The sequence below is a fragment of the Eublepharis macularius genome, chromosome 1, assembly GCF_028583425.1.
Source record: "Eublepharis macularius isolate TG4126 chromosome 1, MPM_Emac_v1.0, whole genome shotgun sequence".
Lineage (NCBI taxonomy): Eukaryota > Metazoa > Chordata > Lepidosauria > Squamata > Eublepharidae > Eublepharis > Eublepharis macularius.
Genome location: NC_072790.1, coordinates 136,296,114 through 136,318,733, shown reverse-complemented (window position 1 = coordinate 136,318,733; position 22,620 = coordinate 136,296,114). Strand labels below are relative to the sequence as shown.

At 40.6% G+C, this 22,620-nt stretch overlaps 1 protein-coding gene across 4 annotated transcripts in view; it reads right to left on the bottom strand.

Moving 5' to 3' along the window:
• MAP3K4 (mitogen-activated protein kinase kinase kinase 4) overlaps positions 1 to 22,620 on the bottom strand; it is an 80,193-nt gene that overhangs the window by 12,672 nt on the left and 44,901 nt on the right. The window contains exons 7-20 of one of the 4 annotated variants that reach the window (XM_054982231.1): positions 20,517 to 20,633; positions 20,040 to 20,139; positions 19,861 to 19,944; positions 18,384 to 18,650; positions 15,376 to 15,525; positions 14,462 to 14,623; positions 13,826 to 13,959; positions 9,849 to 9,927; positions 9,575 to 9,653; positions 8,050 to 8,146; positions 5,973 to 6,089; positions 4,680 to 4,780; positions 3,177 to 3,257; positions 992 to 1,183 (exon numbers count right to left, since the gene is read on the bottom strand). In XM_054982231.1, coding sequence (XP_054838206.1) covers positions 992 to 1,183; positions 3,177 to 3,257; positions 4,680 to 4,780; positions 5,973 to 6,089; positions 8,050 to 8,146; positions 9,575 to 9,653; positions 9,849 to 9,927; positions 13,826 to 13,959; positions 14,462 to 14,623; positions 15,376 to 15,525; positions 18,384 to 18,650; positions 19,861 to 19,944; positions 20,040 to 20,139; positions 20,517 to 20,633 — 1,760 coding nt within the window. The remainder of the gene's footprint in view (positions 1 to 991; positions 1,184 to 3,176; positions 3,258 to 4,679; positions 4,781 to 5,972; positions 6,090 to 8,049; positions 8,147 to 9,574; positions 9,654 to 9,848; positions 9,928 to 13,825; positions 13,960 to 14,461; positions 14,624 to 15,375; positions 15,526 to 18,383; positions 18,651 to 19,860; positions 19,945 to 20,039; positions 20,140 to 20,516; positions 20,634 to 22,620) is intronic. The other 3 variants (XM_054982242.1, XM_054982250.1, XM_054982259.1) reach the window with 3 other exon arrangements.

Sequence of the window (22,620 nt, the reverse complement as noted above, 5' to 3'; positions counted from 1 at the left end):
ACTTATCTTTTGCAAACAGCACTCAATAAAAGACATTTACTTATGTCTCTCAGATGAAATTATCAAGACCTATAACAATACATTAAGACTTTAGGTGAATAGCATTTATACTTCTACTACTTCCAAACACAGGATTTGTTTTGGATGAAATTCCCCAAGAACATCCCATATAAAGCAAAAGTATGACTCCATTCATTAACTGCAACACTTCTGTAATTGTGGCAACTAAACACCAAGTAATGCATATGTTCTTTTTCTCCTACACAGAAATAACTGAGTAGCAAAAATGTGCATGAGTTCCAAGAGCTTTTTTTCTACAACTGCATGAACACATCAATTTTAATTTCTAATTGATTTCTAACTGATCAGTAATAACTTATTCACCAGCTGTAAACAGTTACTAACTGTAGTTATAAACAGAGCTTAACATAAGAAAAGCCCTGATAGATCAGACCTGTGATCTATCTAGCCTAGCAACCTGTTTCACACAGTGGCCTACCAGTCATCCTGGGGGGTCAACGAACAGGGCATAGTGGCCAAGAGGCGTTCCTCTGATGTTGCCTCCTAGCACGTTTCAGAGGTTTACTGCTTCTGAATACAGAGGTTCCCTTTAATCACCATGGAATAGTAGCCAGTGATGCACCTACCCTTTAATGAGTCTCTCTAACCCCCTTTTAAAGCTATATATGCTCATGGCTATCATTACAGGTGTCCATGTGCATATCACTTCCTGGATCATGAACCACAGATGCAAGTTGGATGCCATTTGGGAGACACACTGAAAAATGGATATCATCTGTTTGTACTAGATTACTTTAAATGTGTTGTGCAACAGAATGCATAATCTCATCAACATTTTAGCCAATTGGAAAAGTGTAAAATACTATTTTGGCATGCTAACAGCTGAGTCAGAGCAACAAATATTTAGGATGTAAGGGGGGTAGGGATGCATTTATTAAAACTTTAGAGGTAGTTTACCATAAGTACTTACCAATTTTGTTTCCTCTTTGCCATTTAAAAGTCACCTTTCTTAAGCCTACATGCATGATATTATCGTAAGATTTGGGGGTGTCACAAACTTGGCCAATAATATTTTTCCGCCTCATTTCTCGGTACCGTTTCTCTTCAAAGAGCTGAACTGATTTCTGAACTGCTTCCATGGGCCCCTGCCTGGAAGCAGAGTCTGAAAGCAAGAAAAGAAAGGGGAAACTGAACATGTTCTGTTATTTAAACATTTATTTCATGTGTACCACACAACAGTGCCCCTATACTATTAAAATAGTATACAAAGCCACTACTGAAGCGTTTCAGGACTTGATTGGAATAACTGATAATTAAACCTGTTTCAAACTGTTATTATGGAGCAGGGAGGAATGTAGCAAAGACTGAAAGGGGGTGGACCTCGGTAATGGATGTTTGTACCAAGCTTGGCAAGGGAAGGGGAACGTATCTTTCCCCATTAGGTTGCAATTAATTTTTTTAAAGAGATGATAAAAAGACATACTGGGTTGGATTCCCACCTACAATTTTCCATGATGGTTGTTGTGGGTTTTCCGGGCTGTACTGCCGTGGTCTTGGCATTGTAGTTCCTGACGTTTCGCCAGCAGCTGTGGCTGGCATCTTCAGAGGTGTAGCACCAAAAGACAGAGATCTCTCAGTTAAGACACTGAGAGATCTCTGTCTTTTGGTGCTACAACTCTGAAGATGCCAGCCACAGCTGCTGGCGAAACGTCAGGAACTACAATGCCAAGACCACGGCAATACAGCTCGGAAAACCCACAACAACCATCGTTCTCCGGCCGTGAAAGCCTTCGACAATACATCAATTTTCCATGATCATAAGGATTTCTGTGCATAAAAGTATGTTTTCCCTGCATCCTCCCCTCCTGCAGCAGCCAGAAATGCCCTCCAAATGCTCCTTCTGGGGAGACCATCAGGAATAGCTTGGGAAGGGAACTTGCCATGGGTGTGTGGGGAGAAATCAGTGAAACTCACCCTTTATGTTGGTAAAAACATTAAACAAATTAAACCCATTGGATGTCAATCAGATTACCTGAAAGGCCAAGGCGAGGTTTGCTGGAGATTTAGAGTGGAGCAGGAGTTCAGGGTTTAATTGACCCTTGCTGAGTCAATTATGCCTAGGAGGTTATACTAAATAAAGCATTGTTGTTGGGGAAGCAAGTTAATCCAACTGTAAAAATGCTTTTTCAAACTTATTCTAACCTGGAAGATGGTCCCCTACCTTGATATGAACAATTGGGCCACCTAGATCCACTCCACAGAAACACTAAGACCAGACTGCTGCAAAGTTAACTCAGAGACTCCAACTGGTGCAGAATGCCGCAGCTCGGTTATTATCATGAGCTAGATGGAGTATTCATATTACTTGCATTTTGCATTCACTCCACTAGCTGCTCATCAGCTACCAGGCTCAATTCAAGGCACTGGGTATCACATACAAAGCCTTTCATGGCTTGGGGCCATCATATCCGTGAGACTGCATCTTCCCCTATGCTCCATAACAACAGCTTCACTTTTAGAAGCAGAACTTTCTGCAGTTGCCACTCTTCAACTGAGCAAAATCAATAGCTGTCCATACACATGCATTCTCTGTTGTGGCCCCTCGCCTTGTGGAATGGCATGCCTGATGAGTCAGGAAAGCTCCCATCTCCTGGCTTTCTGCAAACTATGCAAAAAGGAATTATTCAGTAGGGCTTTTTTAATTTTTTAACACAAGTAATACGGCTGTACTGTAAAGAAATGTTTCTGAAAGATGCTTTGGTAAAAAGATGGGCACTGTGGTCTATACTACTGAGTCTCATGCATATTGTATGTTGCTATAAGTATGATCCTGCTATGTAATCTCGGCATCATTTAGTGTGTCATGTTAATGTTTATACTTTGCTTTAACTTAGTGTTAGCTCCCCAGATTGTCTCATGCTGTGTAACCTGCCTTGTGTCTCACTGAGAAGGGGGACTATAAATGACATAAATAAATATGCCATCATTCAATATCCATTCATACTGACGAAGACACAAACCTTGGCTTGATTTTTGCCCTAGACTTTGTTAACAGTTTATAACAACTGGTATATAGAGAATTTCTAAAATCATCCCTAGTATCAATGGTAATCTAAAATACTTCTCTTAGCAAAATAACTGCTTCTTATCCTTACCTTTGGTCTGACTGATGAGAGTTCGAAGCTCCCAACTTCTTCGGGCTGACCCACCAGAATCTCCTTTAGGATAAGATGGCTCTGTAAGAATAAAATGTTGTGAAAAACTTTAGAAACAATAGACGTGCAACCTGGTTTTTCACCAACTGTCTAATGGCTCCTATATATATTTAAAATATGTCAAAAAATTCAGAATTATTATAAAAGGCCCTATAGTGGAAGATGATATTAATATGGAGGAAATTAGCCTGAAAGGCCTTACAATCTAGAGAGAAAACAAAGTTGCCTATAAGGGTAGAAACAGGCATGTTAAAACCAGGCACTGAGCACTATTATAGAGCATTCCTTCTATAGGCATTTAAGGCTATACACAAAAACAAAAAACTGTGAATGAGCAAATGATGGAAAAAAGGTGGAAAACAGGACTTTCTAAATAAGCAGAGAAATTAAGTCATCCTTGCAATATTCTAGGATCCCAGTAACAAGCCATAAGTGATGTTTAGAGAATATGCAATTTCCTGATCAATCATATAAAAAATCCTAAATAATCTGAATAAATTAAGTTCTCATTAAATATAATTGCTGGTTCATTCATGTGGTGGTACCACAGAATCCTCCTGGATGACTTCTAGGTCTTACTTACTTGTATTTGCCTGGGGAAAACTTTCATATGAACTAGAAAGATACATTCACATGCAATTGATACAGCCTCTATAGAAATTGTCTGAATCATGGCAATTGTGTATAACCAAGAATATCTGTACTTCTATCACAAGTACCAAATCTAAGAACATTTCTACATAGGGCTTGCTTGAGGGCAAAATCCCCAGGATTGGTTCAGAGCCCTGGAAGATAGACAGAACTTTGGTACTGATTGCCGCAGCAGCAAACAAACAAAATGTTAAAATTTGCAATTAAATCAGTAACCGTGAAATTAGAAATTGCCCTCAAGCAAGCCCTAGAGACTGGTCAGCCAGTCAGAGCCTCTAGAAATTCACTGGTTAGGAAGGGGGTAAGCCACTTCAACCTAAAAAGAGAGGACTGGTGTATTTCCCTTCAGATCGGGATATTCCAATTCTGGATAAGAGTAAAAACTGAGTTAGGCTTCTTCTTCTGGTCTTTTTAGTTAGGATTTTGCAGTCATGATATGGCAGATCTCCTGTTTTAAGGCATTAAACAAGCACCCTGTCACTCACAGTATACAAAAAAAAGTGGTAACAACCAGGAGTTAATTGTCACAGTGCTTTTTGCAGTTTGATGGAAATGTTGAACATAAATAGCTCTAATGAATAATTAAATAATCTGAAGAGTGAGGTCAGTTTGAAAACCTTCCTAATGTAAGAGGCCTATTTTTAAAGGCTGGTCCTAATTTGGCAAGATCTCCTCATGCATTTGGGAAAACAAGAGGCCAAAGTTGGCAGAATCTCATTTTGAAGTGAAAGGTTTTAGGAAAACCACACACAACAATTTGCAACAGCTTATCACAGTGACAAAGGCAATCACCTTCACGTTCCTCAGTGGGACTGGAGTGGCGACTCAAAGACCTAAACTGCAGCTCACAAGCTATTGAAGCCAGTCGATCATTTTCGGGGACGCTGGAACCTCTGTTTCAAAAGAAAACACAAATCACTGCTGCATTAACTAGCACTTTCACTCCCCCTTTTCTAAAGTATCAAGGCTTAGAAGCTTCCAATACGTGAAAGCAGCCTGGTCACATCAATGAAAGCTACATGGGGTGGGGGGTGAAAATGATACAGATCTTTATACAGCTATTCAATAGTAGTGAATTCCCCAAGCAATGTGAATTTTTGTTTGTTTTTTAGACAAAGGATAGATTGGGATAGATGAATATACAGGCACAGTCAGAAACCTATCTTAGGTTGCATTGTGGGAAAGGGGGCCTTAAGTCTTTGGGGAGTAGCCATAGCTCTATTACTTTAAAATGGAGCAGTATCAGAGACAACGGGGTGAGGGGAATGTGCACTTCACACATTCCACGAAAAAGAACATAAATGAGAGACAGAGCGGAAGGCGGGGGCGGGGGGGAGTACCGGGTGGAATGCCAAAACATTATGCTTTTGGAACCCAATCCTATAACTTTGGATCTTGTGCATATGAAAGACCTAGCAGCAGAGGAACCAAGTGCACAGTAGCCAGAGAGAAGCATGAGAGGAATGTCCGTGGGATCCAAGCCACTGTACAAAGAAACAAATAATTCATGGAAGACATTGTCAATGTTCTGGATACAACTGCCTTATCTTTGCTTTGTTTTCTACTTATCTGAAATATGGGATACTGGAAAGAAGAGTAACTAATTATGGTAGCATTTGTGCACTGTGCATTGTTTAGTGCTCCAAACACACATCTATCTGATAGTGGGTTTGTCACCAAGAGTTAAAGAGTTCAAATAGAAAACTTCATACTGCCAGTAGGTAGAAACTTATAGAATTAAGTTCAGTTAAAATGTAAATAATAGCCTCCAAGTTCAATGTGAATTCATTGGCAATTACGTACTATAAAAATGCAGAGGAGCTACAGAAAAAGAACTGCATGCATTAGTGATACTAAAACAAGGGAATTTTCTTTTCAATCATGCAAAAAAACGTTCAATTTTTTAATCTTAACATATAACATGCACTGTGCTAATTTTTTTTAAAAATGTCACAAGTTTAATAGAATGAGTAAATCACATGGAACATACAATGGAACCAAAGGAACTACTGGTATCTAAGTGCAAGCAGAATGGATGAGGGACATGAACAGGAATGAGTCTGCTACATTGCCGGGTGGAGCTACCTGATGTCATTTGTACTGCTGACAGGTTTTGGCTGAGTTGAGTCACCACTGACGGGAGTGGGGCGACTAAGAGCAGTGCTGCAATGGTTCCGTACGTCACATGGGACACTCCTTGTGCTGCAGTAAGAAGAAAAACTTCAGGGAAAGGGCCTGCCTCCATCCTTTTTTGTGGCTTTTTAAATTATGGTGACTCAAACAGTAGTCTGATAAACCTTGTGAAGTGATTTTGCTTATTTGAGTTCTGAACAAATTTAATAGAAAGTAAAGTTCCCAGACTACTCACTAAAACTTGCTTGCAATATTGAACCCTGATGGTTTCCAGCATACAAGAGATGATCCATCCATATGTATCAAAAACAAAATTGGAAAAGCACCTTGCTATTTTTATTTATGAATAAGAACACACTGAATGGTTAACTTTTAAGGTACTTTTGGACTAATTCTGGAGTTGAAATCTTGAGAGTAATGTGAAACACCAGTGTTCCTTTCTAAGATGCAGAAATGCCACCATATTCAGGTTTCTTTCTTAATATACTTTAGACAGGAGTAGCAATATCAGAGGTAAATGTATGCACACTCCTGCACTTTACAACCAGAAGAGAACAGCATCACAACAGAACCTTTATTTATTGCATTTAATTTCTCTGAGTATCCTGTAGTCAATTAATAAAACAGGGTTTCAACAATAACACTATTCTAGGCCATCCCCACACATCTGCCCCAGGTATAATGCGGATGGAAATGGGTTTTATTTATTCCTGCTTCCTCACTACATGGTGAAGTCATGTACGTCTCAAGATTTCTACAACTTTTCTCAAACCTGCTTTGCAGTGGTTTTTGAAAAGATAAAGCAGTAAAACTGGGATGACTGCCATGTGGGTGGGAAAGTTCATATTTTCATGCCCACAACAGCTATTTTCCCCTGACCCTGCCCTCACTGTGCCCCCCGCCCCCTGCCCGGGGAGGCATTATTGATTTTTTTAAATCGGCAATTTCATATTGTTGTATCAATATCCCATTATCTTAATAAATGTAACAGTCTGGTGGATGAGAAGGACAGAAGGAAGCAAGAAAAGCAGGGCGCTTTCAAGAAAGGGGAAAAGGAAATAGTGGGAGAGAGGAAAATGAGATGCCGCCTTCAAGTCTCTAAGGGTCCCTGTTTCTAAAAGTGTATTAGTACAATGATACAAAATTGATGATTTTTTTAAAATGAAAAAGCTCTAGTAGCCCAGGGGAGAGGGAGGTGGCAGTTGCTGGGGGAATGGAGCAAGGAAATTTGCTATATGGAAAACCCATTGCAGCTGTTCTTTATCAGCACAGCTACAGTGGAAACACGGAAATCACACAAGCCTGCTCCCATGTGAAAACCACCTAATATTAGAACTGTTATACTAGGGTACTACTATCAAGCTATTCTGTCTTCATATAGAAAGAAAATCTGGAAGGGCATCCATGTTGTGGGTTATAGCTATGTTGCTATTTGATGCCTTTTGTGAGGACGGAGAGGTAGCTAAAGTTATGAATAGAAAAAGAAATCAAACAGGTGGAGAGTAACACAACCTTAGCATTACTGCCTTCTGAAGCTGTTTATTTTATTTATTTGTTTATTTACTTAGATTTACAGTCCGCCCTCCCCAACCAAGTGGGCTCAGGGCAGATTTAGAAACAAAAAAGGAGAGAAGCTAACTACAGCACTGCAGCAGGATGGTTATTTACAAAAAACACATTATCAGGGGAAACAGAAGGGAAACAAACAAGGAATATTAAACATGGCTCAGGGATGAGCGGCAAGGAGAGGAGGGTGGAGCTGTGTCATTCATCACTACAGATTTCATAGGCACTATACCATGGAAGCAATCACATTCCACAAAACAAGTAGCAACGGATACTATGGCAGGGGAATGATGGCCAAAACACTGTAGATTTCAATGCTGGGAAAATGCAAATATCCTTTTATCTAAAAACAGATTGAAAAGGTTGGAGATGGTAAAGCTGCTTGAACTGCTTCAGAAACAACATTTCTCTTTCTCTCTCTCTCTCAACTACAAATAATATGGATTAGATATACTCTTAATACCTGAACCCTTCAGGTGTTGGGATGATGAGGTGAGGATTTGGGGGATCGCTATGGCATCGTGGTACTTTCACAGGACGAGGACTATTCCGATGAATAGCTACAAATAGGAGACAATTCAAATGGCTTAAGAAAACACCCAACACATGCATGCCACATTAATACAAGAGCATTGTTACTGAGATCCAGTTTATGCAACTTGTTTGAAGTGGCAGCAACTGGGTTGAAATCCATCTAGATATTCTTTAGTAAACGATAAATGGAATGATTCATGATGTGTGCAGATTGCCTGACAGTCCAGTGTAAGTGAAGTTTAAGAAATGGGTCAGTTCATCATACTGGCTAATGATCTGTAGAGGAAATGAACCATTCTAGACAATTGGCCTACTACAAGAAATTGTAAACACTAATACATGAATTAGTCCTACTTTTTAAGGTTCTATTTGTCATAAAAAATAGTTTAAGAAAACAAGAACAAAAGGTTTTTTTTTACAAAAGTTTTTTTTTAAAGTTTTGTTTTTAAACAAAAGGCTACCTAAAATTGAAGACAAATCCACTTTTGGAAATATATCTAAAATAAATATTTAACTTGACTATGGATGTATGTCCTGACCTGGGTTGTAAAGCTAAGCAGGATTGTCCTTGGTTAGTAATTGGAGGGTAGACCTCCAAGGAAGACCAGGGATGCTAGGCAGAGACAAGCAATGGCAAACCACCTCTGTTAGTCTCTTGGCTTGAAAACCCCAGCAGGGGTTGCTGTAAGTCAGCTTCAACTGGACACTTTCCACTATGGATATATACTTTCACAGCGAACCTATACTTGCATGAGTCAAAATCATTTCCAGTCTACCTTTGATGATCAAATACTACAGTTCATATTTAATTTCCTTAAGCCAATGGTTCTTCCACAAAAGTCCACTAAGGACCATTCAAGCTCAGCATTATATAATGATAGTGCACATCTATTAATGTAATTGAAGCATCCACTGTAACTGCACACATCATAGTAATACAGTCATTTTGTAACAAAAGAACCTCATTTGTTTATATATTTTCTGCAGAAGAAGCCACACTCATTCTACGTATTTGCTTGCTGGCCTCTCCAGTTCATACACACTGGCCAAACCTAATACAGTCCACCAGCCAAGTTCAGTGGTCCACCACAGATCTGCTGTTTTTACTCATTGCCAGCAGCTGCAAGAGAATGGAGCGGGGGGGGGGGTTATAAACACTTGGAAGATCAGTACATATGGCTGATGGGTGGTATTTGGCTGGATGGGTCACACAGCGTTCAGGCCTAAGCTAAAGGATCTTTAATAGGATGGCTGGGAAAGATATTTACATGACCAATATGCAACCTGTGCATTAGACAACTGATTTGTAAAGCACAACTTCCAGTTAATTCACCTTTTATTGCAACACTTAAAGAGTTTCAAATTAACAAATTCACTTTTTACCAAAAACACTTACATATCTATAAACTACAGCTGTAAAATTCCAGAGGAAGAGACTGTTGCTGTTGCCTTACCAAGGTACAAACCTGTAACAGGACTGTGAGGCTTTCCAATTACATGGCCAATACATTCATTCATCAAAGCCTGTAAACTCTGGAAACAGAAAGTAAGAAGTGTTGAGACAATAAATACCACAGCATTCTATTTTTAATCAACATGTATCAGTCAAGTATAATGAATGCTGATGAACTCTAAAAACAGCCCTTCTCTCCCAATAGGATGGTCTCAAGCACAGCCATTTGAAGCTAATACTGATCAACTTAAATGTAAGAATGGTTAAGGACTTACCAAGAAGTCATCTTCAGGCAGAGCTGAAATAAAGGCTGGCTCAATAGCTTGAAGAAAATCAAAACCTTGTGTTGCCCACCTGTTGATGAGACAGAGGTTAATTCATTAGCCAAAATGTTCATATAAGGTTTAGTAAGGAAACTATCCTTGTTACCATATTACACAAAAGCCAGGTTCAGGTAGCCGGCTCAAGGTTGACTCAGCCTTCCATCCTTCTGAGGTCGGTAAAATGAGTACCGTTTCCTGGGGGTAAAGTATCGATGACTGGGGAAGGCAATGGCAAACCACCCAGTAACAAAAGTCTGCCAAGAAAATGTCATGATGCGATGTCCCCCCATGGGTCAGTAATGACTTGATGCTTGCATAGGGGACTACCTTTACCTTTTAACCTTCCCTAAACATTATACAAATATAAAATAATAAAGCCAACTGAAGATTTTGTCCCCTGAAGCTTTACTTGCATTAATATTCATAGAGGAATACACAGTTAGATGGTCACACTCTTCACTCCCCCCTACTACTGCTGGGGGGCTGGAAAGGTGAAAAATGGCACCTGCACTCCTCCTTCCATGCTGTTTTCCGAGCTCCCCCCCCTGCCCCTCAATCTGCCAGCATGAGGTAGTGAGGAGACTGCATGCTGTTTTCCTCCTCCTCCTCCTCCTCCACCAGCACCACCACCACCACCCTGTGATGCCAGGAGACACAGGAGGTAGGGGCTGCGGCTTTGGTGCCCAAAATTCTTAGGCTAGCCCTGATTAACCAAAACTAAACTGTCCTGAGTGAAAATACCTGCTGAATCACTAGAGAGTGTCAGAGGGTTAGTGACTCTCTTGATTCAATAAATATGCTGAAAAGTATTCTCTAAACAGCATTGCTTATTTAATGGCAATAAGAGATTGCTTCTACCTCCAATTAAGAACAGTTAAATTATGTGGCAAGTATTAATTCTAGGCTTGTTTTCTGGTTATGACAATTAACTTATTCCAAATGAGCTTACACTTCATGAAATAGTATTACCCCATGGAAGTCCAGAAGTTCTTAACAGCCATTCCTGAAATCTCACTAAACATGTCTTCTAAATTAAGAAAATAATTCAGGAACAGTTTCCCTCATTGATTTCTCAAGAATATTTGTCTTCAAACAAGGTAGGTTAAACTGAGAGTGTATGACTGGTTCAGTCACTCAGTGAGCTTCCACAGCAGGGTGGAGGCTTGAACCTGAGTCCCCCACATCCTCCTCTGAAACTCTTAACCACAACACTACATTGGCTTGGGGTGGGGAGAGTTTGCTGTTGAACAGTAGTAAGCAGCCAGGCCTGGGTGAATCATGCAAATCACGTATCAAGTCACCTGGTGGTTGCTTCTTGGTCTGGCCCTGATCTGTCTATCCTCAAAGGCCAAAACCACCTTGGAAAGGGCCTTGCCCCCCTCCTATGCATTTTACTAACATAAAGCAAGCCCAGAATACTGGATGAACTGTTACAGTTGCCTAACAACAAACACTGAGTGCATCTGGTTAAAGTTACAGATGCTCCTTTGATCATTTTGGAGTTTTTTTAGTCCCCAATGTATTTTTTTTTTACATATCAGATTTTTCTCCAAATCTGGGGCATTTTTCAGGTATCTAGGAAGATCTGTCTTATCCATTCATGGCTTTAATCTCTGGATTTAAGTATTCACAGATCAGGGCCACTTGGCCATTAGTATATATCTATAAGAAAAAGAGCCCTGCTGGATCCGACCACTGGTCCATCTAGGGTCTTTTCCTCATGGGGCTTTTTCATTGGTTCTGGCTCCATGCTGCGTTGATTTCTATCCAGAGTTCTGCACACATGGACAAAGTATCTCCATTAAGTCTCCAAACTGTTTTCCAGACCTTTTTGTGATCTGCACAGGAAAGGGCTGCATCTGCCACAGAATTGATCTTTCCCCGGCTTTTCTCCCTATACATATACACACCCATTTTTTTTCCCAATGTAGTTGAACTGCTGCTTTTTTGACATGCAGAATGCTTCATTCAGCATGAGGCCTGGTCCTAGCCCTGCCTTTTGCCCTCTCCTTTATCTACCTGCACTATGATTGGTTGAACAGCAACCAATCCAGGGTTTTTCCTGAATTTTTCTTAATCTTTTTTTTAAACAGCAACAGTGCAATTTGGTTCCTTTAAAGAAAAACTTGCAGCTGATGTGGGGGAGGGGGGGAGAGAAGACTGCAATATGGCTAACACAAAACTCTGCAGAGAGCTGTGAATCCCACTTGATATTTTAAAGTTTCCCTCTGTGCTTCCTGCAGTTTTTAGTCCACTCTTTTTTGGTGTTTATTTTTTTTTAAAAAAAAAACAGCAACATTGCAATGTTGGTGCCTTAAAAAAAAACCAAAAAAACCTTGGTAAGTTTCATCAGCCGATCAACTGATGAAACTGACATGTTCCCCAAAAAGCCTGCAGCAGAAAGAGGGCATTTTTCTAGTGCAGAAAAAATAAACAGACCCCACTTCAGTTCAAACCCCTCAAGTGCAGAACTACAGCGGCCCAAAGTGGATCCAATCCTCACGGACTGAATATCCCAAAAACACCTAGTCTAGCATCCTGTCTCTCATGTAACATGTTGTAACATTTCAATAAAATTCCTCACAGCAATCAAGCAGCAACAATGCTTCATGTTTGTGGGAAAGTTTCTTTTCTACTAGCTTAACTTATTCCTGAATTTTTAGTAGTCAATTCACAAGGATTGAAATTAATTTGGATATGGTACTTCTGCATGTCTGCCCTCCTACATTTTTACAGTTGTGGAATCAGTTTATTTTCTTCTGCATGTGCCTTAAATATTCAGGATTTTCAAGCAAGAGTGCTGCTGTCATTGGTGGCATCACAGCACCTCCCTTTTTATTTTTTGTGCATGGGTATAATGGTTGATTTTTTTGAAAAAAAATGATTCTTCCATCTCTCCACCACCAGCACATTCCTCTTTGTGAGGGCAAGTTACATTCTAAACTGGTGAAAAGGGACTGGAAAAGAAGCAGCCAAAAATGTGGGGAGGGAAGCAAAGCTTTGGGAATTCTCCAACCAGACTTTTGGGAAGGCTCCAAGCAGACTTTTGCCAAGCTCTGAAAGGGGGAGGGAAAGACTGGCTGAGCAGGGACTGTCAGAGTCCAAAGCCAAGAAGCCCAGCTCTTTACGAATTCATTGGGTTGTGTGTCACTGATCAGTTCTGTGTAGCTAGTGGAAAGCATAGCAAGACAGTCACAATGAATGCTCTATGTGAATGGATCTGTGTGTGCACGTGGAAGGGACAAGTTGCTCAACAAGCACACTTTCTTCTCCTCCCCCCCCCCGCCCTATCATGGACACCTCCTCCCTCTTTCTCATACTGCTGACTTTTTAATCTCTTCACTAATCAGTTGCTGCACAAAAACAAGTTTGTGGATCCTGAACACAGCTTGCTCACATGAATTGTATTATCAGATGGGTATAAGTGAATTGTGATTCTCTGATCTGTAATAGATAAATGTGTACATCCAAGAATCATCATTTGCTTCCACATAATACAAGCAGACGCCTCATTTCCAGGGTGGAGAGGGAGGGGGAAGAGCAGAAGGCATGGACAATAAGGAAAGACCAGTCAAAAAGTGGGTGGGAGGTGGGTGGGAGAGGGCAGGACAAACAAAGCCGAAAGAAATATTATGAGCAAGGAACAAAGGCAACTCAGAGTCAGCTTCAAATAAAGACTGCAGCAACAGCAGTCAGAGAAAATGCAACAGCAGTCAGAGAAAAATGCAACAGCAGTCAGAGAAAAGTCAGAGAAAATGCAAGGAACAACTAAACTGACAACAAAGGGCACCAAATAGCGCGTGGAAATCAGCCCAAAGCCAGACATAGTATGGGACCGGAACCGAGGAAATTAACCTGTGCAGAAAAGCTCCAGGTCTTACTGAAAAGAATGGGAAGGAAAACACCAAAGACTGCCACATAATCATTACCTTGGTCTAGTGCCTCGACCACTCTCACATTTAGTAAGGACATAATTCATCCACTTTCTTGCAAAAGTAATATACTGGTCTCCAATTTTCTGCCTGAATTCTCCAGACATCAGACGAATGACTTCTTTATGGTACTGTAATATATTAAAATCAAAATTAAGGTTTTCCTGTACCTTTTTTTTACCCCTCAGAGTTATATACCCCAATCTACAATTTCCCAACAACCCATGTAATCACAATGCAGCTACACAGAAAAATTCAGCAACAAATAATCATGCAGTATGTGTTTGTAAAAATTTGCATTCAAAGCCTGTTGCTATCTACAGGAAAATCAGGCCACCTGCACCTTCTTTGTAAAGTTAACGTAAGAGCAGACACTTTTAAGGGTCCCTGTTTCATAGTCACTAAACAGAAGGAAAATGTCAGGCGGCCCAGTACAAAGGATATGAAATGGAGACGAGCACAGTTTGAGCAGATTCCGTGCATTCTTCTGTTCTCCAAGCAACTCTTTCAGTTTAGCATCCCAGGACGCTAAACATTACAAACAATTTGCTGAAATACAATTTCTTTTCTTTGAAGCAAGTTAAACATTTTTAATCCTATGGAAATGAGGCAAGAGGTTTTGGCTGAGCCTACCTCAAAACCAAAATTGTAACACTGAATCATGGCTTCTCGATAATATTGCTGCAGTGTAGCAGATTCTGACTCATCCACCTCAGCGTCAAATTCAGATGTGAACATACGATCAACTCTGTCAATTGCACCACTTATCTTATTGCACAGTTCCAAAGCATCACTCTGGAAAACAGAGGGCGGGGGGGGGGAGAAATCAGCTGAACTATTCTGTCAGGATTTTAAAATAATCCTAAATGGCCACTTGTTACTATTTTAACAAACAACAAAATTTGCCCTGCTATGCTTTAAAGAACAAAATGAATTGTGGCATGAGATTTGAGAGGCAAGAGCCTACTTCATTAAATGCATAATGGAAACAGAAATGGGAAGAAGCTGGGCAAAAGAAGAAAAACATGTTTTTTAGAAAATCGAATCAAATGGAAAGCCTGGAAATTTGGGGGAACACCAAAAAACCTCCTAAGAAATATTTTCTCTTGTGGAATAAATTAAATGCTTTTTAAGACAAGATTTTACTCACAAAAAGTACAACATGAAGATTTACAGCATTAGAGAATAATTCCTCTATAGGTTCACAGAAATATACAATATTTCTATTATTCTATTATTACATTTATCATTTATAGGAAGTTTTAAGGATGTGAAAAATTGCAGTAGTATTGCAGGGAGTGATTTTATTGCTATGGCTTTAAACCATACACACAAAATACTAATTCCATCAGAAGTTAAAACTGTAATTCTATTGAAAATAATTTTACTGCTACAATAACTGTAAAACCTCCATTTATATGGGTAAAACTAACTGCAAATGATCTTTTTCTGACCATTTTTGTGAAAAAATCAACTGCAGTAACTCATTTAATACTCTGTAGTAGCAAGCTACGTAGAACATTCCATAAGACACTGAAGACAAGTACCTTCAACTGCTGCAAAGCTTTGGCAACAACTGGCTGGCTGGATGTTTGCTCCTGATGTAAAGAGACCAGTCCTTCAAAAGACTGTTGGAAAGCTTTCCTCTGGTTCACAAGATGAACAGGCTGCATGACTACAAGGAGGAGGTTGTCAACCTAGTATATACAAAGTTATATTACCTGAAACTTTGCCAAAAACGAACTCTCAAAGTTATCATCCTGAAAAGTGAATAGTGGTTGTTTTGAAATTTAAAGCACTTACTAAATTTTAAAATAAATATTCAGATATTATTGCTTTTTTCCAACAGAATTGTTGATTTGATGGACAACTTCTACAATTATAATTCTCTATTTTCTATTGATGTCTCTGCAAGCCATCCTGATCAATTATTAAATAGATTTTTTTTAGTCGCTGCTCACCCTAGGGTCTCAAGGCGACTTAAAACATTTTAAAATATAATAAAGTCAAATAAAATATTATAAAATATAATAAAGTCAAAATATTAAAATACATTAAAATAGCTGGCTCAGCACCACACCACTGTCAGGATCGACCTCCAAAATGTCTGGTTAACTTTCAAAATCCAACTTGAACAATTTAGCCTTTGTGTGCCCCACAGAAACAGATCCGAGAGGGCCGAGGTGTCATCAGAGTGTGTGTTCCACAGGGTAGAGGCCACAGCTGAGAAAGCCCTTCCCCTGGTGACAGCTAATCAAGCCACCCTGAGGCCAGGCACCTGAAAAAGGCCCTGAGAAGATGACCAAATGGCAGAAACCTTTCAAAAACAAAATCCAACGGGAGGCTGCTGAACTGGAATTCATATGCAAATTTGACTCTGTCAAGCTGGGACTGAATAGGGACTATGAATGGTTATCACATTACCACAGGTAACAGATTTCCTTTACAGAGGTGGGGTCTGGGGGAGCTCAGTGGCACCTGGTGTGGGCTTTCGGGAACCACACATCTCTTTGTCAGATGCATCTGGCAGGGAGAGCTGTGGTTGTCGAAGGCCCATACTACATTGGAATTGGATGGTCTAGCTGTTTGGCTGCTACAAACTAACAGGGCAAACTCCTTTGAAGCCAACTGATACACACACCAAAAGGAGATGTTTACATATACTAGCAAAGGAATGTTTTGATTGCTCCCTCCCCCTCCCCCCCTAATTGCCGCCTCTCTTCTCTCTCCTGCTCTTCTGTATTTGGCCAGTATCTGTATCAGGCATCTGACGAAGAGAACTTGATTCTCGAAAGCTTATGCTACAATAAAATTGGTTAGTCTTAAAGGTGCTACTGGACTCTTTATAATTGGAGAGACAGTCCTGTAGGTATGAGGGTCGCAGACCCCAAAGTGCTTTAAAAGTTAGCACCAGAGACTAATTGGTAGCCAGTGCAGCTGCCACAATCTTGGGAGTAATATGAGCAGACCATGATGCTCCAGTCAGCAATCTAGCAGCTGCATTCTGGACCACCCACAATCTCCAAAGCATTTTCAAGGGTAGCCCTACATAGAACAAATTACAGTAATCTAATCTAGAGGTGTTGCCTGGATCAATGTGGCAAGGTCAAGCCAATACAAATAAGGAACCAGCTGGTGAGCCTGGTATAGGTGAAAAAATGCCAACTGCACAACTATGGTCACTTCTTTATCCATACCCCAAGGCTCTTTACAGAGACTACAGCGGTCAACTGAATACCATCAAGTCTCAGGAGTGACCCTCCAGCTAGCATCTCAGTCTTTCCCAGCCACAGGACTTCCATCTTAGATGGATTCAATTTCAGCCAGCTCTACCACCTCTAGGCACTGTGGTAGTGCTGAGAGCCCTATTTATATATCAATACAAGTCTTGCAGGGAAGATCTCTCCTCACTGATAGCAACCCTCAGAGAGCATCCCTGGAGGAACACGGAGAACCATCCAAGGGCAGTGCCCCTCAACCTCAGGGAGACAAGCTGGTTGATCAGGATCAAATGATCAACCCTATCAAACGCCACTGATAGATCCAAAAGAATCAACAGTGCCAGATGTAAGTGGAGATCATCAACCAAGGTGACAAACACAGTCTCAGCTCTAAAACCAGGCCTGAAGCCTAACTGAAAAGGGTTGAAAGCAGATGTCTCCTCCAGAATAACCTGGAGCTGCTCAGCCACTACTCATTCAATTACCTTCCCCAGAAAGGGAATATTAAACACTGGGCAGTAAATAGCCAGTTCCTTTTTATCCAAGGAGGGTTTCTTTAATAACCTCCTTAAGCGAGCTAGGGAAACAGCCCTGTGAGAAAGATGTATTAATAATCTGTCACGATCTGTCACGTCTTACCACTTCATGGCATGATTTTACCAGCCATGAAGGGCAGAGATCCAAAGAACAGGTAGTCAGCTTCACAGCTATTAGGATCCTGTCAACATCTGCAAAGCTGAGCAAACTAAAGGAATCTAAAGAAGAAAAACCAGGTGATGCACACAGAACCCCCATCTTATTGCTGTTATCAAGTTTGGTGGCCAACTCCAGGCAGAGTCTAGAGACTTTGTCCGTAAAAAAGACTGCAAACGAATCACAGCTAAAGGCCAAATCAGTATCAAGTTTTTTTCCTCTCTCCCTATGCCTGGCAGCTTCTCCCTGGGAGAAGTCTGGCTCAATTCTGGAGTGTTAGCTGCTAGGTTAGGACCAATTGTGCAGTAGGGAACCAGCAAGGACTTGTGAGGGGCATTTCAGTTTTCCGTCACCCTCTCCCCACACTATTTCCTCTTTCCCTTCTCCTGGCAGCCCCCATATCCTTACCTCGCTCCCTGTTTCCTTGTCCCCTCCCACCCATCCACCAAACTATATTTTATCTACTCCTCCTCAACCAAATTTATTACATTTTTACAATTATACACCACCTTTCTCCGCAGCCCCTCCCCTCCCCCCTTTTATTTGTAATACAATTTAGTTGTGAAAAACAAGAGCACCTCTGAACTTTTGTAGCCCATAAATCAGTACAAGGACAGATTCCCAATACAGAAAATATTTACCTGCATACTTTTCAGTGTATCAACAGTTTCCACCTGAGGCATTAGTTTGACAGGCTGTCCATCCCATATGCTCCAGCAGTCATCCACTTCATGATCTCTACCACTGTACTTAGTCATAAGCAAGAAGGGTTCACCTGCAACTTCATCAGAGTCTTTTGAACAGTCCTTTCCTGCAGCTGCATTAAGCAACTGCAAGATAATAGACTTCTGTCCTGCAAGACTGTCTTGAACAAAGATTTGTACATTTTCAAGTCCAGGGATTTGCACCTGAAGAAAGAATATGGCTCAAGTTATTAGCACCTAGAAACATGCCGATTTACATTCTTGAGATTTTTCAGAGGAAAATGAGAATTTTCATGGAACACAAAATGCCCCCCACCCCAGAGAAAGAAGAACAAATGAACTTGTTTTCAATAACAGAGGGAACGTTCACAGCTACCCCCTTCAGTAATATTGAGATCATATACTGAGGGACCTGGTAGTGAGAATGATCGTGCCACTTTGACACTGAGCCAGGACTGGCCTCAGGGATGCATTTCCTTCTGCCCAAGCTTGCTCAGTACCTGAATACCAACTCCTATTCACGTACATGTATGCCATCTCTCATATACACACATGGATTCACTCACGAAACCACTCACAAAGGGGATGCTTTTTGCATTTGAGCAGCAAAGTTGTAGATCGTGCTACCAAACAGCATTACGGAGACTGTCATTCCTTGAAAGCTACTGAGCAAAGGCAATACACCCATCTAAGGCACATCACTATTTGTATTATTGCTGACTCATTTCTCATATAATGCAGCTTAAGCTCATTTTATTTTTCTGTAGTTCAAATATTTGAGAGAGGATCCAAAGAGCTCTTAGACTAACCTGAAGTTTGATATCTTTTGTTTGAACAGCACACAGCCACATTGCATCACAAATTCCTCTACAAAAGCTTCCCATGTAGGGGGAGACTGCTGTTCATGTCCTGCAATATGTTTGGGGGTGTACTAATTCACGGTTCAGGTAGGGGCTGAATGTTTCTTTCAGGGGTGACAATAAATTACTAAAGTTTGACCTTATTTAAAACTTTAGTTTAAGTTAAGTTTAAATCTGCTTGAAACTTATAGGACTTTAGATTAGAGGCAGGACAATGTTCTCTGCAATTTTAGTGTCATTATCTTTATAAACAGCTGCCCCAGACCATCATATACATTCCACATTTTAAATAATGGCCCCAAAACTCCAGAACCCAAAAAGGCACATAGATTTGAATCGCAAACCAGTAATTTCCTACCTGAAAATCAGCAATCATGGTATAATTTCCCTTCAAATTCCATATCCAAAGTAACATTTTTTTCTCTCAGAGCATATCCCTATTCACCACTTTTGTAACAAAACTGACTGCAGGAAAAACCACAACTAACAGAGTTTACTTCTGCTTTTAATCATTTAAGATTTCTAACGCCACTAAGCCCTTAGACCCATTTTACCTTCATGTACTGTTGTATTTTCAGGGCACTGAGGATCTCACGCACTGAGGCAGACAACATGAACTCTGCTGCTATTTCAAGATCCTAATGAGGAAAAAAAATTTTTTATCCAGTTGCACTGTTAAGAATGACAAGGCAACTGAATTTTGATGTTACTTAGAACTCTTTTCAATTTTTACCTTCCTTAACCTCTTGGCAAAGCCAAGAGCCTTAGAGGCTCTTTCTCTAGCTTCATGAAACAGCTCTTTCAATGCCCGGCTGATCTCTATAACAGACCTCCTATAAAAATAGAACAGAATGCAGTTATTTGAATAGCTGAAAGAAATATGTTAAAAAAAATAAAAGAAAAATATATACAGGCAAGAAGAAGAAAAATATATACAAGCAAGAAGCTAATGAGGAACCCACAGCTGCTAAAATGCCACATCCTTCCTAGAAATACAAAATATTAGAGAAATAATGCTTACAAATTATTCTCCTGCCCCATACAACATATACCACTTAACATATGTGAACGTATTTCAACTGGAAAAATTTTTTAAAGCATGCAGATTGTTTCTTTCATACATGTAAAGGTATTTTAAAAGGACAGCATGTTTTGTATAGCAAGTGAAGACAACGAGATCGAAAGGAAAACTCTGAAGATTTGGGAGTACCTGATTTCATCTGAAGCAGTACTATCATCAGCACTGGCCCAAAACTCATCACAGTTGTATTGTAAGCCAGAGTCCAAAAATATTCCTGTTGATTTAAGTAGCACTCCTGCAATGTCACTGAAAGAAAATGGAAATAAGTTTTTACTCCTTTTACTCCAAGCATTAGAACTTCTAAATTAAAGAGTAATTAATAACGAAGGACTTAAAATAGTAAAGCATACACAAATTAATTTAGGTAAAGCTTGGGGTAGGGACTTTTGATTGACTTTCTTAACAAAGGAAGACAGAAGTAAGAGAAAAATACTTTAGGATAAGGGAATAGGAATGAATGAATTTACAGAGGATTTCTGCATAAGCTAACAGTCTTCAACCCATGCATCAAAAGCCTCAGGTGGGTCACAGGTCCTAGAAAGCTGCTTTTTGGGAGGCCCTAATTCCTATTTTATATAAAGAGAATAATGGTACCAGGCCTCCAGTCTCCTTTTGCACAATCGATGAAAGAAGCAGCAGGTTAGCAAAACTAAGTGATGGTGATTTCTCTTTAGCAAAGTTCTTCAGATACATGAGGAGCAAAGGGAAGGTGAAGGGGGCAATACCCCAGTTGCTGAGTGAAAAGAAGAAACTCTGACAGAGGACAGAGAGAAGGCAGAAAGGCTCAATGCCTGCTTTGCCTTAGTTTTCTCCCTGAAGGAGAGAACAGGCCCACCTAGAGATGGTAGTAGGCAAAGTGTGGCTTTGAGGCTGCTGGATGACATGAGCAGAGCAGCACCTTGCTGCACTGGATGTGTACAAATCCCCTGGGTCGGATGGGATGCATCCAAGAGTACTTAAAGAACTTTCAAAAAACCTTGCAGACCCTTTGGTGATCATCTTCCAGGCCTCTTGGAGGACAGGTGATGTGCCAGAAGACTGGAGGAGGGCAAATGTCATCCTAATCTTCAAGAAAGGGGGAAAGAATGATCCAGGGAACTACAGGCCAATCAGCCTGGTCTCTATCCCAGGGAAGATACTGGAGCAGATATTAAAGGCATCAGTCTGCAACCATCTGACGGACAACATGGTGATACAGGGAAGTCAGCACGGATTTGTCTACAACAGGTCCTGTCAGACCAATCTCATCTCCTTCTATGATCAAGGGACGGGCTTACTAGATCGTGGGAACGCTATCAATGTAATTTATCTGGATTTCAGCAAAGCTTTTAACAAGGCTCCTCATGATGTTCTGATGGGTAAACTGGTGAACTGTGGACTGGACTCTAGGATGGTTAGATGGATAGGGAACGGGCTAGATAACTGCACCCGAAGAGTAGCTGTCGATAGCATCACATCTGATCGGAGGGAGGTATCCAGTAGAATGCCACAGGGCTCAGTCCTGGGCCCAGTGCTTTTCAGTATTTTTATAATTATCTGGATGAGGGTGTGAAGGGATTAATCATTACATTTGCAGATAACACCAAACTGGAAGGAGTAGCAAACACCCTTGAAGACAGGGAGAGAATTCAATGAGATTTGAACACACTGGAAAAATGGGCAGATTTGAATAAGATGCAATTTAACATGGGTAAGTGCCAGGTTCTCCACCTGAGCAACAAAGAGGCAAAGCATGCATACTGGATGAGGGATACACTTTTGGATAGCAGTATGTGTCAACAAGAACTTGGGAAACAAGTGGATATGAAGCTAAATATGAGCAATCAGTGTGATGCAGCAGCAAAAAAAGAGACACAATCTTGGCGTGTAGTAACAAAGGCAAAACATCCAAATCACAGGATGTCATTATCCTACTATATACCGTGTTGGTAAGGCCCCATTTGGAGTATTGTGTGCAGTTCTGGAGGCCTCACTTTGGATAAATTGGAACAGGTGCAGAGGAGAGAAACCAGGATGATCGGGGCCTGGAGACCAAGGCCTACGAGGACAGTCTGAGGGACTTGGGAATGCTCAGTATGGAGAAGAGGAAGTTGAGGGGAGACATGATTACTCTCTTTAAGTATGTCATTTTCAGGAAGGAAGGGAGCTGTTCCTGTTGGCAACAGAGGATAGGACTCAAAATAACTGGTTTAAACTACAGGAGGGAAAGTACCAGCTGGATGTTAAGAAAAAC